At 52.8% G+C, this 13,550-nt stretch overlaps 1 protein-coding gene across 1 annotated transcript in view; it reads right to left on the reverse strand.

Moving 5' to 3' along the window:
• Positions 1–2,690: 2,690 nt before the first annotated feature.
• Positions 2,691–13,550, reverse strand: part of ELP3 (elongator acetyltransferase complex subunit 3) — a 119,891-nt gene continuing 109,031 nt past the window's right edge. The window contains exon 15 of the mRNA XM_006260260.4: positions 2,691–3,830. Coding sequence (XP_006260322.1) covers positions 3,754–3,830 — 77 coding nt within the window. The 3' untranslated portion in view covers positions 2,691–3,753. The remainder of the gene's footprint in view (positions 3,831–13,550) is intronic.

The raw sequence follows: 13,550 nt of genomic DNA on the forward strand, positions 1-13,550 counted from the left end.
CCCAGACAGGTGATCGTCCAACCTCCTCTTGAATTTGCCCAAGGTAGGGGCGAGGACACTTCCCTGGGAAGTTGATTCCAGATTTTGGCCACTGTAACTAAAATATTGCCTTCTGATCTCCAACCTAAACCTATTCTCCATCAGCTTATGACCATTGTTCCTCGTCACCCCAGGTGGTGCTGGGGAGAAAAGGGCTCTGCCTATTTGCTGTTGATCCCCCCCGATGAGCTTGTCGGCAGCCACCAGGTCCCCCCTCAGCCTCCTCTTGCTGAGGCTGAACAGGTTCAGGCCCCGCAGTCTCTCCTCGTAGGTCCTGTCCTGCTGCCCCCTCACCAAGCAGGTGGCCTCCTCTGACCCCTCTCCAGGCTGGCCACATCCCTCCTGAAGTGCAGCGCCCAGTACTGGACACGGTACTCCAACTGCGGCCTGACCAAAGTCATGTAAAGGGGGAGGATCACCTCTCTGGACCGGCTTGAGATGCATCTGTGGATGCACGACAAGATCTGGCTGGCCTTGCTGGCTGCCATCTGGCATTGGCGGCTCATGTTCGTCTTGGAGTCAATAATGACTCGGAGATCCCTTTCCGCCTCTGTGCTGTCAAGAGGGGAACTCCCCAGCCTGTATGTGTGCTGTGGATCCCTTCTCCCCAGGTGCAGCACCCTGCATTTGTCTACAATGAACCCCATCCTATTCTCATGTTGACATGGGGAGATTCGGACACAGCACTGTGCCTGAGGCGTTGTTTCAGGTCATGATGTCCAAACAAGCTCCCTGTAAAACCAGGAAGTCACCTGCACGACAGCATAATACCGATTTTCCCAGCATCACAAATCCCGTGTACTGTGGAAGGGACAACGTGATGCCTATGGTGGAAGGCAGCTGCTGCTCGACTGGGCACAGGCTTAACCTCACCACACACCTCCAGCCAGGACTGAGCTCTGCAACTACAACTTGTCCAGGACACGGCTGCCAACGCTGATGGGTTGAGAAGAGCAATGACTCATTGAGCTTTACCCTGTTTCAGTGCTGAGCAGGCAGGGTTTGGCTCTGGGCTCACACTAGTCATCCCCTTCTAGCACGCTGGGGTATTTTGCCTGCTAGCTTTGTGCCAAGCCTACGGCCCACGCAGCGATCAGGATCTTCTCGTGCTCTGCACACAGGTGAGGATTCAGGAAGCCCTTACGTACACAGACCCCACAACATCATGAAGACATCACTTCTGGGATGGCCAGGCAGCGCCAGAGGAGGACTTGCGAAGGGCCTGCAGACAGGTTCACAAAAGCTGCCCCTCAGGCAGCGCCCCAGTCTGTCCATACAAGAGCCAAGCATGGGATACCAGCCCAGGACCTCTGGTTGTGTGTAGGTTGTGTCTGACGTGGCAGATGGTCTCGCACAGCAGTTCTCCCCGTTTTGGACTCGAGCCCCCCTCGGAGAATGCCAGCTCTGAGCTTTCACTGAGTTTTGGACTGCAGTAAAACACTACTGCCATTCCTCTGTTGCAAAGGACGCAGAAAGCCCACAGCAGGTGAAAACATTTTTGACACCCTGGATTTCTACTAGAAATCTCTGAATTTGCTTTGTGAAGCCAAGAAGAGTCTCCACCTGCAGCAGCTCCTCGGCCTCAGCCTCCTCTCCTGGGGCCCTGGCTGCAGGCAGAGAAGGCGAAGCCGTAGCTGCTCCAGCTCCAAACACCGCTGCCAGCACCGCTCGGCAGCACAATGACTACGATTACTGGCACCCAGCTCTGAGCATGGCTCATCTTTAATGAGGCTGCAGAAGTTTGGAAACCACATCAGCTGCCTGAAGAGACAGATCATGGGACAGCAAGGAAAGACTCATGGGATCTTAGCATCCGTCTCCCCAGTCTGGAAGGCAGACTTCGAGCCTCCTTTTTGGGTGCCTCAGCGTATAAGTGAGGATGCAACTTTCCACCGCAGCGTGCCCAACCTGCCCCAGAGGAGCAACGACCGCGCGCTGCTGCTCCCCTGGGCACGCTGCGGTGGGAAACTGCGTCGGCACTTCTACGCCGACACGGCCGATCAAAATGCACCCCTGCCCTCAACAGGAGCTCAGTTTGCACGGTGGCAGCAAAGCCAGTGGGGGAAGGCAACACGGCAGGGAAACAACTGGTAGAAGGAGAATTAAGCCAGCCCGTTTCACACTTTTTTTGCTTCTTGAAGCCTGAAGTCATCTCAAAAAGACAGATCAGGGCAGTCAGGTCTGGTTCTCACCACGCTCTCTGGAAAACCCACGGGTTTCAGTGGTGTGAAGAGCAAGCTTCTCAGAGCTCACAAGAAAGGAGCCGTCTGTTTTTATTCCAGCATTTTTGTGATGTGCAAGTTAAGTGGGCGATACAAAAAAAACACACCTCCCAAACAGAGGGAATGTGAGGCAGCCTCTCTCCAAAGCAATCAGCGCCCATTTCCTCTGGCTTCGGGTTGCTACAATCCTATCCATTCCCTGCGTACCAATGGGTCCAAGTCCTGTAAAAGTTACGACCCACCCGACCTTCTCTTGGACGTACCCATAGCCCCCTTCCCCTTCCCCATACCCGCAGCCCCTTCTCTTTTCCCCGTTTTCAGCAGCCTGCGTGTGGACACGCAAGGAGGCTCAAACGGGCCCAGCCTGCGGGTCACGCTGATCCGTGCGCATTTCAACCTCTGAACTCTTAAGGAACTCCACACCAGAAGCCTGCGATAAAAACTTTATTGCCAGAGTCGGCGGTGAGCCGGCAGACGTCAGAGCAGCGCTAGCCCGTGACCGCGCCAGCCAGCGTCGCGAGGCAGCAATAGATCATGGTGGCACTTTCGCATTTCCTGACCGGCGCTCCATCAGAGCTCAGCTCGCAGACGGCACGCGCAGCGGAGCAGTTGATACTCGGGAAATTTCCGGAGGACTCGGGGCTGAATCATTTAGAAGACTATCATCTAGAAAATGGCAGCCTCTGCACAAATAGCTGTCCCCGATTTCCTCCCAGGCTGAGACCAAGAGCATGTTTGCACTGAGGCTAGTGGAGTTCAGAGCCAAAGCTGCTTCCCGCCCCCGCCATGAGGCAGAGATGCTGCTAGTGCATCCCCCGGGTTTTAATGGATGGGTCCCACTGAACTATTCAGGCTGCGAAGGTCCAGGAGAGCGCTGCAAACACGCTGCAGCACTGACGGCAGGAGCAGCCCACCGTATTCCCGTTCCCAAAGAGGCAGCTGGGCAAATGCAAGCGAAGGGGCTGAACTGCAGCTTACCCCCGTCCCCAAAGCCTGTGGTCTGGGTCTCATATCAGACGCTTGTTTCAGCTGGCAGGAAAAGGGGAAAAAGGGTTTTGATGACCCAAGGCCCGGGCTCTACCTCGGGGCAGGACTGCTGAAAACAAAAATCTAAAAACCTTGACAATATGCAGGACGAGGGTCTATATACGCCCTCTCCCCGCTGCGTCTGCCAGAACCAAATCCTCCCGCTTTGTGCAGGGGGAAAGATCAACGTGTTACAGCCAGCTCTGGAAATCCCGCAGACTCGCAGGTCTGTTAGGAGAGCGGCTGCCGCAGAGACAACGGGTGGATCTAGGGAGACCCCCCCACTATGGATGTCCCAGCTCCTGCAGGAGACTCCAGCATCAGCACATACTTTACAGCGAGGGGACTCTGGTTTTCAGCTGGTGTTTCTCCCTGAGCTGTCTGGCCACAGCTCATCCGTCTCCTCCTGGTTCCCAGCCACGCGTGCGAAGTGGAGATGTGGCTGCAGCGCCTGTGGCTCAGGGCGTCAGTCCAGCTTTTTCACCATGTACGGCCCTTCCAGCTCGTAGCCGATCTTCCTGTAGTAATTCCTAGTGCCAACACCTGCAAAAACAACACAAGGCAAAGCTCATCAGTCACGGGGCGCACAGCACAGAACGGAGCAACTCTCGCTGGTGGGAGACGTAACGGAGAAGAGCCCGAGCGAGCTACACAGTGCAGCTCTGCTTTCTTGCGGGACCCTGAACGTCCAGGGTCTAGAGGAGCTGGAAATCGCTGCTCGAAGGAGGCCGATCAACTGAGCCATGGCCAGTTACCCACGTTCACCCTGCTGAGCTCAGTCCTTCGCCAGCGGTACAGCGAGGGACCAGCACTGGCCAGGGGACTCTGAACAGGCTGCGTCAGCACAAAGCCAATAATCCAGCACCAGGACAGAAAGGAGAGTAAAGAAATTTTTTTTTCAGCCCTAACATCTATGAAAAAAAAATAAAAATGCAAAGGTAGGTTTCACCCCAAGCTTTCCCTGCCTTCTCTGCAAGGCCACGGAGACCCGTGGTGGACCCGTTGCTTTCAGCCTGTTCCCGGACTGCCCGAGGAAGCAGCTTCTACACGAAGAGTCGTCACTAGGCCAAAGGCTTCCTAGCGCTGGCCCAACGCACGTGCTAATCAAGGCACGAGTGCTAATCAGGGCTCTGGTTACCGGGGCCTGGTGCGACTGGTCCGTTACAACGCAGCAATGGAGACGACACGCAATCACGTACTCCTCACACTGCAGCTACGGCATGTTTGCAAGAGGTCCACGGCTGACCGTCTCGACTGGGTCTGGGGCGGGTGCTCCGGACAGTTAGTTGAGGCAACATCTCTCCCCTGGCTAGGGCAGCAGGACGCTCCCAGCAGGAGGGAGACAGGCGCCTTAGGGGGACCTAGTGGCGTGACCTATGCTCCGGCAGGACGCCAGCCAGCGGCTGCCCAAGACCTCTGGAAAGTGGCTCCTCTCCAGGCAAGAGGCTCAGTCCTCGGGGCCGATCCTCAAACCTGCCTACAAGGGACAAACATGCCGCTGCACCCTGGCACCTGCTGCTAAGGCACATGGTTGCCACCACTTTCATACAGGCTTTACTGCAAGCGCCAGCCAAGGGGAGCCAGGTGCCTAAATCCCTTGGTCTCTGAGATTCCAGCTGCCAGGAAGTCCAGACTTAGGTGGGCACCAACTCGCACACCGGATGAATGATGCTCAACTTTCCGGGGGTGCAGGAACCTGGCAGAACGGCTGCACAGAGTCTCGCACCTGCCTCTTCCCCGGGAGGGGGCGGGGGGGGCATCCCAGCAGTAAGCAGGGCAAGGAGGGGTCACGAGAGCAGGCACTGAATGCGCCCAGCAGCCCAAGTTTAACAATAATGAAGAGACAAGCTCTTGAGAGGAAGAGGCCTGGCTGCAGGCAGCAGCCCGGAGCTGAAGAGCTCCACACTCAGTGGTCTTCATTCAAGGCCTCCCAGAACCGCCAGCTCCACTTCAAATGCACGAGAGGGCTCTGCAGCCGCGATCCGACTTCCTCCCCAGAAGGGGAGGCTCTCCAATGCCATTGTTCCTAGCCGGGCTCTTCCCCCGCCTTCCTCCCTTAATTAAATCTTGTGGAGCCAACTCCAGGACAAGCCTGACCCTGCCGGCTTTCAGATAACATCCTGCAGAGGGACAGGCCTGCTACAGGAGAGCGCCGTGCCCCCCGCCTCGCTCTAATTACCCACAGATGCAGACATTAGTCACAGACTGCAGGTGGGAGGAGGATCTCCACGCTGCAGCAGCATCATCCAGCCGGAGGAAACGCACCGCTCTGTTTAGAGGAACCTGCCGCACTTAGCTCAGCCCCCCAGTTAGCTCCTGGAAGCTGCAGCCCCTCCCCAGACACAGCAACCCTCCTGCCCTGCACACGCAATACTGAGAGCAAGGCTCCTGGAGCCACAGTAATGCTTTAAGCAGTTCATTAAGCCCTTGGATCCTGACGTACGACAGCACGGCAGGATGCTCTCCCCGTGTGTCCTAGAGAGAAGCTGTAAGATTCACGCCAAGACACTGTGCAAAAGCAACATGCCCACTAATCCCAGGTGCTAAGCCTGTGACACCTTGCACCGGTGTCTCAGAGGTGCTGAACGGTGCCGGCCACAGCTATGTGCCTCTGAAAAATCCCAGCCAAGAAGAGGTGCTGGCGGAGCCTGGCCTGAAAGCCAGGCACTGATGCACTCCTTCCTCCAGCCTGTGCTGGCCCACGAAAGCAGCGTGCTCTCTCCTCACATTTCTCATTTCGCGGGGCTGCGAGGAGCGCCCCAGCTGCACCCAGAAATCCTGGAGCTATTCAGTTAACTAGCGCCAGGCCGACTCTCCCTTGCTGGAAGGCAGCGGGTTCAAACCATGACCAAGTGTCACCGCAGCCCGGCTGGCCTGCTGCCCGAGATGGCATTGCAAACGATCAGGCTTGCCGTGGAAGCCTTTTGTTCAGAGGCAACAATTACCGCCACAGAGCCGTGCCCTTCAACAGGAAAAGCTCTGCTGAAATGGATGCGGGAACAAGCACACGGGAGGGGAGGGACTCCTCCGCTTTTTCCTCCAGGGATCAGATGCCAAGTGTTAGGAGCCTGTGTGCAGACGCACAGGGTGTGGACAGATCAAACCACCATCCTAGTTTAAAGGGAGAGGGACTTTCTGCACATCGAGCTGGTTTGGGGTAACTGTGTGCTCTCTTGCAGCTAACAGAAGCTAATCACAGTCATTCGGGTAAACCGCCCTGACTTATCTTGCACTTGCTGCGAGACAGAAGGGACGCACAAAGTGGTGACAATGCATCAGCACGCTTGTGCTCACGAGCAGCGAGTCCCTCCCCACTTCCACTCCGTGCAGTTGTTTCACCTGTCCAGACCCAGAATCATCCTAGTCGATAATCCAAAGAACAGGTGTCTGGTGAAGCACGTCAGAGAAACCACAGCACACCCAGACGTGGGGACTGAGATCGGAGCAGTGCATACGGAGAAAAAACCCAGCGCCAGATTAAGGAACATGAAGTGAGCACTAAGTAAAAGTGAGCACAAAGCCAAATGCAGGACCCTCTCTCTACACAAATGAGAAGCTTAAAAGTAAAAGCAGATGAACAGCGTGACAGGCGTGGGGAGGTTAACACAGGAGGCATTCCCAAAGAGGAGCGACGGGCAGAGCAGGGGGACACTAACAGCTGCCAATGAACCACACAGGAAGGAAAAGTGACGTCACAGCCATGTGGAAGCAGTGCTACGCTTGACAGACCCCACAGCATCTAATGTAATAGCGTCACGGTGGAGACAACCACAGGGGAGCCTCTGCAGGGGTGTGCATTTTCAGTCACAAGAATACAAATCTTCCTGCTCTATTACTGTCTGTCTGGTCAGGAGAAGGATGACGAATGTGCAAGGGTAAAAAAAACACAAAACAGCTTAGACAGCGCGTAAGGCCCCTGGCACACATTCATGTAAAGGAGCCACAGGATCTGATCCTTGATCCCAGCAACCGTGCTTATGACCAGGCCACACGTGCATAGCAGGAGGCATGATTCTGGGACTGGATCCCAACTCTACCCTTTCTACTTGCTAGTGATGGGATCATGAGTCTGGGATCCCACTGTACTGGTAAGTTGAAAGCTAGGTGCCTGCAGGTCCAGGGCTGGGGCCAACAATCAGACCCTGGTGCAGTCCCGGGCTAGAGACAGGAATCAGTTGATTGTCGGCCCTGACCCGAACTTGCTCTGTGTTCAATTTAAGGTGCCAGAAAAACCAGCCATGAATATGTTCTACATTATATGAAGAACATTTTTATGGCTGGTTTGCCATTTTATGGCACCTTTTAAAAGGGGTGCACATGTAACTCCCTTGCTATTTATGCCGTAACTAACATATTAATTGTGGCATAGATGTAATGCATAGAGGGTGCCCAATAGTCCCATCACTCCAGATCATGCTCTAATATTGATCCTCTTCAGCAGAAGATAGTCTAGGATAACCTGTAAATAAGGATCAAAGATGGGACTGCAAAAATATCTTTTGGAACATGCACATTTCACTGGATTTGCTGGGTCGGGTTTCCAAAGCAGGGCTGAATTACTCATAGGACTTGGCTTTGAAACAAGCCCTGCTCCGTGTAGCTGAACCCCCGATTCAAATGGCTGAGAGAGTTCAGACTGAAGCAACATTAATGCCCACAATACTGATGTCTCTGGGTCAATACAGTCCAGTCCCCAAGAGCAAGTGCCCTGTACAGCACAGGTGGGCAACGAACATCATCCTGAAAACCTCTACCAGGCCTGGCACAGCACACGGCCGGTTGTGTCCTAAACAAAACACAGGGTAAGAACATCTTCCCACCAAGCGCATCTCCACCCTGGCTCCCCACAGCAAACAGCTATATTTGAAAGGTCTTAAAGGAACGAGGCAGCCCTGTGCCCGCTGGGAACACCACGACCCAGGGATGTCAGGACAACCATCAAAGGTTGCAATGCAGGGAAGGAGGGGCGGAGGCAGTGCTGGGAGAGGCAAAAAAGTAATAAACCCATAGGGACAGAGGGATCATGAAAACTAATCCAGGTACTGGGATAAGAATCTGTAGCCCCTGTTTAGACCATGCTTAACAGTCCATGGATCATTTCTTGTCTCACAACTGCCTGTTCAAGTTCATTTTTAAAGTTTTGTTGTCTAAGAACAGCCGCTCCCAAGGCCGGCGACGGAAAAGAACATATACCCAGCTCAGATACCGTGGTGTCAAGCACAGCATAACCAACCAGAGAACAGACTGAAAAGGGCAGATACATCAAGTCCTAAACTTTCCCTGGCTGGTAGATAAGGCAAAGAGGCAGCCCGATTTATACTTCAGCTCAGTGAAAAGGAAGCGTGGAGAAAGGTGGAAAACCAGTCTAATTACACATATCCGCAGCCCGACAATGCCCTTTTCCGCCCAAAGAGACCATCTAGTCTTTTGATTCAATCCTGCCACACAGAGCCATTGTTTGCCCTCCTGAAAACTGCAGCCACGTGCCCCAGATCTCCTTTCCTTCAAGCTGCCTCTCGCAGCCTTTCCTCATCCAACCTGCCTTCCAAATGCCTTATTTCTGTTGCCTGCTTCTGGCCTCTCTCCAGCTACTCCACATCCTCCTCAAAAGATGCATCACAAAACTGCATGCAGTGCTCCGAGGCCTCCCCAGCGTCGAGATGAGCGGCACTGTCACCTTCCTGCCTTACAGCTCATGCTCCTGTTGAGGCTGCCCACAATTACATTTGTCTCGTTTGCTACTGCAGCACATCGATGACTCGCGTTGAGTCTGCGATCCACCAAAACCCCCGGGGATCGCTGTCAGCAATGCTGCGGCCCAGCCGGTTGCATCTGGCATTCTTCCCCAGGTGTAGACCCTTGCACTTATCCATACTGGGCTGTCTCTAGTCTAGCGGCTGTCTCTAGTCTAGCTGTCCAATCTATAAAGATCCTGTTGAAATCTACTCCTCTCCTGCAGAGGGTCTGCAATCCTTCCCAGCTTTGTGTCATCTGCAAACTTCATCAGGGAACTCTCTATTTTGGCATCTAAATCGTTACTAAATGCGTTAAACAGCACCAGACACAAAACAGACCCCTGTGGAAACTCAATTGAAACCTCCTGCCATTCTGACATTAATCCATTTATAATTATCCTTTGCTTGCCGTTAGAGCCAATTATGTATCCACCTTGGTCATTTTATCTACCCCACGTTTCTCTCGTCTACTAAGGACAATGTCGTGTGGGACTACATCAAAAGCCTTACTGAAGCCCAAGTGTACTTATGTACATGTTTCTTTTATCCACCCAACTCATTAACTTGCTAAAGGAGATCAAAGAAAGGTCCAGCCAGCGTGATGCAAGAATTAAAATCTCTACCGATGGGGAGGTTCAACATGCACCTCACAGCTCCTATCCAAATATTTCTTAAAAGCATTCAACGGCATCTACTTGCACAGGAACAATGAGATGGTGAAATTCAGTTGGGAGGGGGGGGGGGGTACTGCAAGCCATTAACGTGTCCCAAGGAACTTTAATTATGGAGAAACCCCCGCTACAAGTTTTTGTAAAAAAAATTACTTCCTCATTACCAAGTCTGTTGACTTCTGCACAAACCCAAGGAAGGCGTGGGAACTCCCTCCCCAAGGTCCCCCACTACAGACCCTTACACCAACACCACTAAGCTGAGAAGACGCCTGAACGGTTTTCTGTGATTCATGCAGACGCTGCCTCAATCACAGAACAGTCGCATCGTTTCTTCCACAGCCCCCAAAAATTCACCTAGTCTCAGCAATGTATCTTGAAGCTTCCCCACTGTGACAGGAGCGGATGAGGATGCTCCGTGCACATCATGCAGGGGTGCTTCTGCGTTTGCTGCAAGCTCTGAGCCACATACAGGCCTCTCCCCGCAAGGGTTTGACATGCTGCCTTTGCTGCACTGCAACCTCTGATGGTTCATTCAGAAAAGCTGACAGAAGGGACCACACCCTCACATGGGCAAACCCTGATGAAAATAAGGTACCGGCACATAGTGATGGGCAGGGGGTCTGGAACCCGGTCTTGCCACCAGCAGAACAAATAACTCACCAGCAGGATTCAAGAGAAGGAAGTGAGGACTAAAAAAGATAAGAACCCCAAGCGTGACATCCCAGACTGACACGCCAGCAACTTCGAGTCAGAGGAGAAACTTGCTAAAAAAATAAAATCAATGACCCCAGCAGCGGCTCGTCATGGGACTCTGGGCTGTTCCCCAACAAAACCAGAGTTTTAAACTCAAAGCAGCAACACTGCTGGGTTTAGAAGCATTAAAGCCACTTCCAATAGTCAAATCTCAATACAGGACTGCAAATAAAGCAAAGCCCAAACAGAACAACGGATTCGTGACAACTGAGAAGCTACAGTCTAAAGCTCTTATTTGGGAACAGCCTCTTACTCTTGCAAATCATGTTAACCAAGTCAAGGAAGTCAGTGGAAGTGTCCAGATGAGTGAGGTTTGGACGATCCCGCCCTAAGCACGTATCAGCAATAAGAACACACGTAACTGAGCCAGGCCACTCCGGTCTTGGCCTGTACCCATCTTTGACAGCTCTAGTACCAACTGCCCCCGAGGATTTTAGCTCCTGTGATGCCACGCTTGGGACCAGGGAGGCTTTTTACCCCAGGGTCAGATCAGCACAGAGCATGGGGGGGGGGGGTTTGCGTTCTTCTACAGCAGGGTATGGCTCTCTGCGGCTCTCTCGAGTGGCAGGTCGCTGATGGTACTCACCCCCCCCCCCCCCCCCCCCCCCCCCCATCTGGGGCAGGTTCAGTGCTTCTGGCGTCTTTGGGCGATGTGCCTCGAGGCTGTGCGACAGGGCTCATGGTGTGGTTTTGGGAATAGGTTAGGCTAGGATTTGTACGGGATAGTTTGGATCAGGACAATCCTGCCTTCAGAAGGGGGTTGGACTAGATGACCTCTGGAGGTCCCTTCCAGCCCTGTTTTCCTACAAGTCTATGAAAGCACCGGGGAAAAAGTTGTCAGGTCCCTGTTCATTCTCGTTTAAAATGAACTTCATTTAAAATCTGCAAAGGAAGAAGAGATTGAACAGACTACAGTAACTCCTGGGACCATTGCATTGGGAGAAACTCTTGGTAAAATACTGGCTTGGATTCTTCTCAACCAACTGCTCTTGCACATGCTCCATGGCAAGATCTCAGGCTCTCTCCCAGTGCTGTTTTAGAGCAAGCTGGGGGAGAGCAGACATGATTTCTGGTGTGTGACAGATCAAGAGAAATGTCAGAAGCACAGCTGCAATCTTCATATGGCTTTGACTGATATCAGCAAAGACGTGGACAGTTGGTCAGGTCTCTGGAGCCTACTGGACGGGCTCAGGTGCCCTGAAAAGATCCTCACGCTCTTGCATCAATCCCATGAAAGACTGCAGGGCAGACAGTAAGTGTTGACAATGACCCATCTGTGCCTTTCCCTGTCTCTAGTGGAGTGAAACAAGGCTCTGTTCTGGGACCGACCGTTTCCTCGCTTCCCTTCGGCACCTATGGAGATGACAGCTGCTGTATCCTCAGTGGTGAGATATTAAGATCCCGCACCTCTGGACACTCAAGTTGTGGGAGGTTGTGAGCAAGACAAAAAAATCTCTGCCCCCGCTCTGCGAGTTGCCCTACGCAGGTGAGTATGCATTAACGGTCTGTTGCAAACAGGCCTTGCAGATCTGTCTTAGCGACGACGCGGCAGCTGCAGGCAGCTCCAGGCTTGCATTTAGGTTAATGGAGTTACGTGTCGGTAAGAAACCTCTGGCTACGTTTCCAATCTGATCGCCAGAGAACCATCCTGCCAAGCTCAGCAACAGAAACCACGAGGGAATGGCCGACCTGACGCTGTCGAGTTGGGCACGGGAAAGTCATCTAGACTCCTGTTGTGCCTGCAAGATGATGGATTAAACAAACCTGCAGCAGAGGCTGTGAGCACAGCCCCTTCTCCTGAACATCACCACCAGACCAGGCAGTGCTCACACTGCTGCCTTTCATCTGGAAGGAAGCTGCACGTGAACAAACAAAAATCAATCAGTAGCACGCAACCGCAAAGAGTAACCTACAGGGCGAGCGCGGAGGAGGTGAAACAGCGTTAGCAAAACCCGCTCAGCAGTGCTGAACTGGGAAAAAAAATAAAATACATGGAAGCCGCTGCAGAAGTCACTGAATACAAGTCAGAGAGCTTTGATGCTGCAGCTAGTTATTACATTAAAACTTTGGTTAAATATCCCTAAATTAACCTTGAAAAACAATTTTTAAAACACATTTTGGGCAAAAATTGTAAAGCGCCCAAGTCACTTAAAATCCACCCTTGAAACTGGATATTAAACCGCTCTCCACTACCTCGCCCGTCAGCAATCCCGAATTCTGCACGCTCGAGCACAAGCCGTACCGGGGCCCCACACAGACACTTCCAACTATTGACGTTTTCTGTGCCTTCTCCTCGTTGGTCAGACCTTGGACTTCAAAACAAGACCCCCAACTGCACAGCCAGGTCTCCCGGCTCAAGGCGAGGAGGCAGGCAATGGCAGCTGCGCCCTGGCAAACTGAGCGAGGGGCTGGCTCGATTCCCAAACTCTGCCCCCGACCCTGGGAACGTCATTTCTTCTCAGCGTCGGTTCTCTCATTTGTGAAGTGGTGGCACTCCTTTTTGGAAAGGCACTTTGAGGTCTACGGATGAATATGCCAAATTCTGGTATTGCTAGTACACTACAATAAACCCCCGCAGCAAAGGAAGGGGTATGCTCCGTATCTGTTCTCCTAGATGGGATGTGTGTGGGGACGAAAGGAGGGAAAGCTCTAGCAGGTCATTCATGGATTTTCCAATCTATACTTCAACAAAACAAAAACTTAAACGATCGGGATCGTCATCAATGGCATTTAAAAAACATACACTGAGTAAAGAGCTAATGACAATTAACGAGAGAACTTTGGAGCAGTCAATTTTTGGGGTGTCATTAGCACGCAGTAGATGCACTCATTACACTTGCTCACTTGCCATTTAAAAAACAGCTCAGAAGCACCACGGAGCCTCCAGATGGTGAGATTACATCTCATTGATCTCATAATGCAGCAGCAATATTTCATTAGTGACTATGAGCCCCTCCTGCTCCCAGCAGTGAGAACCAACTCTTGCAGGGAGGGGAGTCACCACAGCAAACTGGGAGCTTAATTTTGGCAGATGAAACCAGAGCTAATTCCCCTTTGGCGCGTAAGCCACGCTCACAACACACCCTCAGCTCCACACGTCGTGT

Source organism: Alligator mississippiensis, chromosome 1 (genome assembly GCF_030867095.1).
Source record: "Alligator mississippiensis isolate rAllMis1 chromosome 1, rAllMis1, whole genome shotgun sequence".
NCBI classification, from domain to species: domain Eukaryota; kingdom Metazoa; phylum Chordata; order Crocodylia; family Alligatoridae; genus Alligator; species Alligator mississippiensis.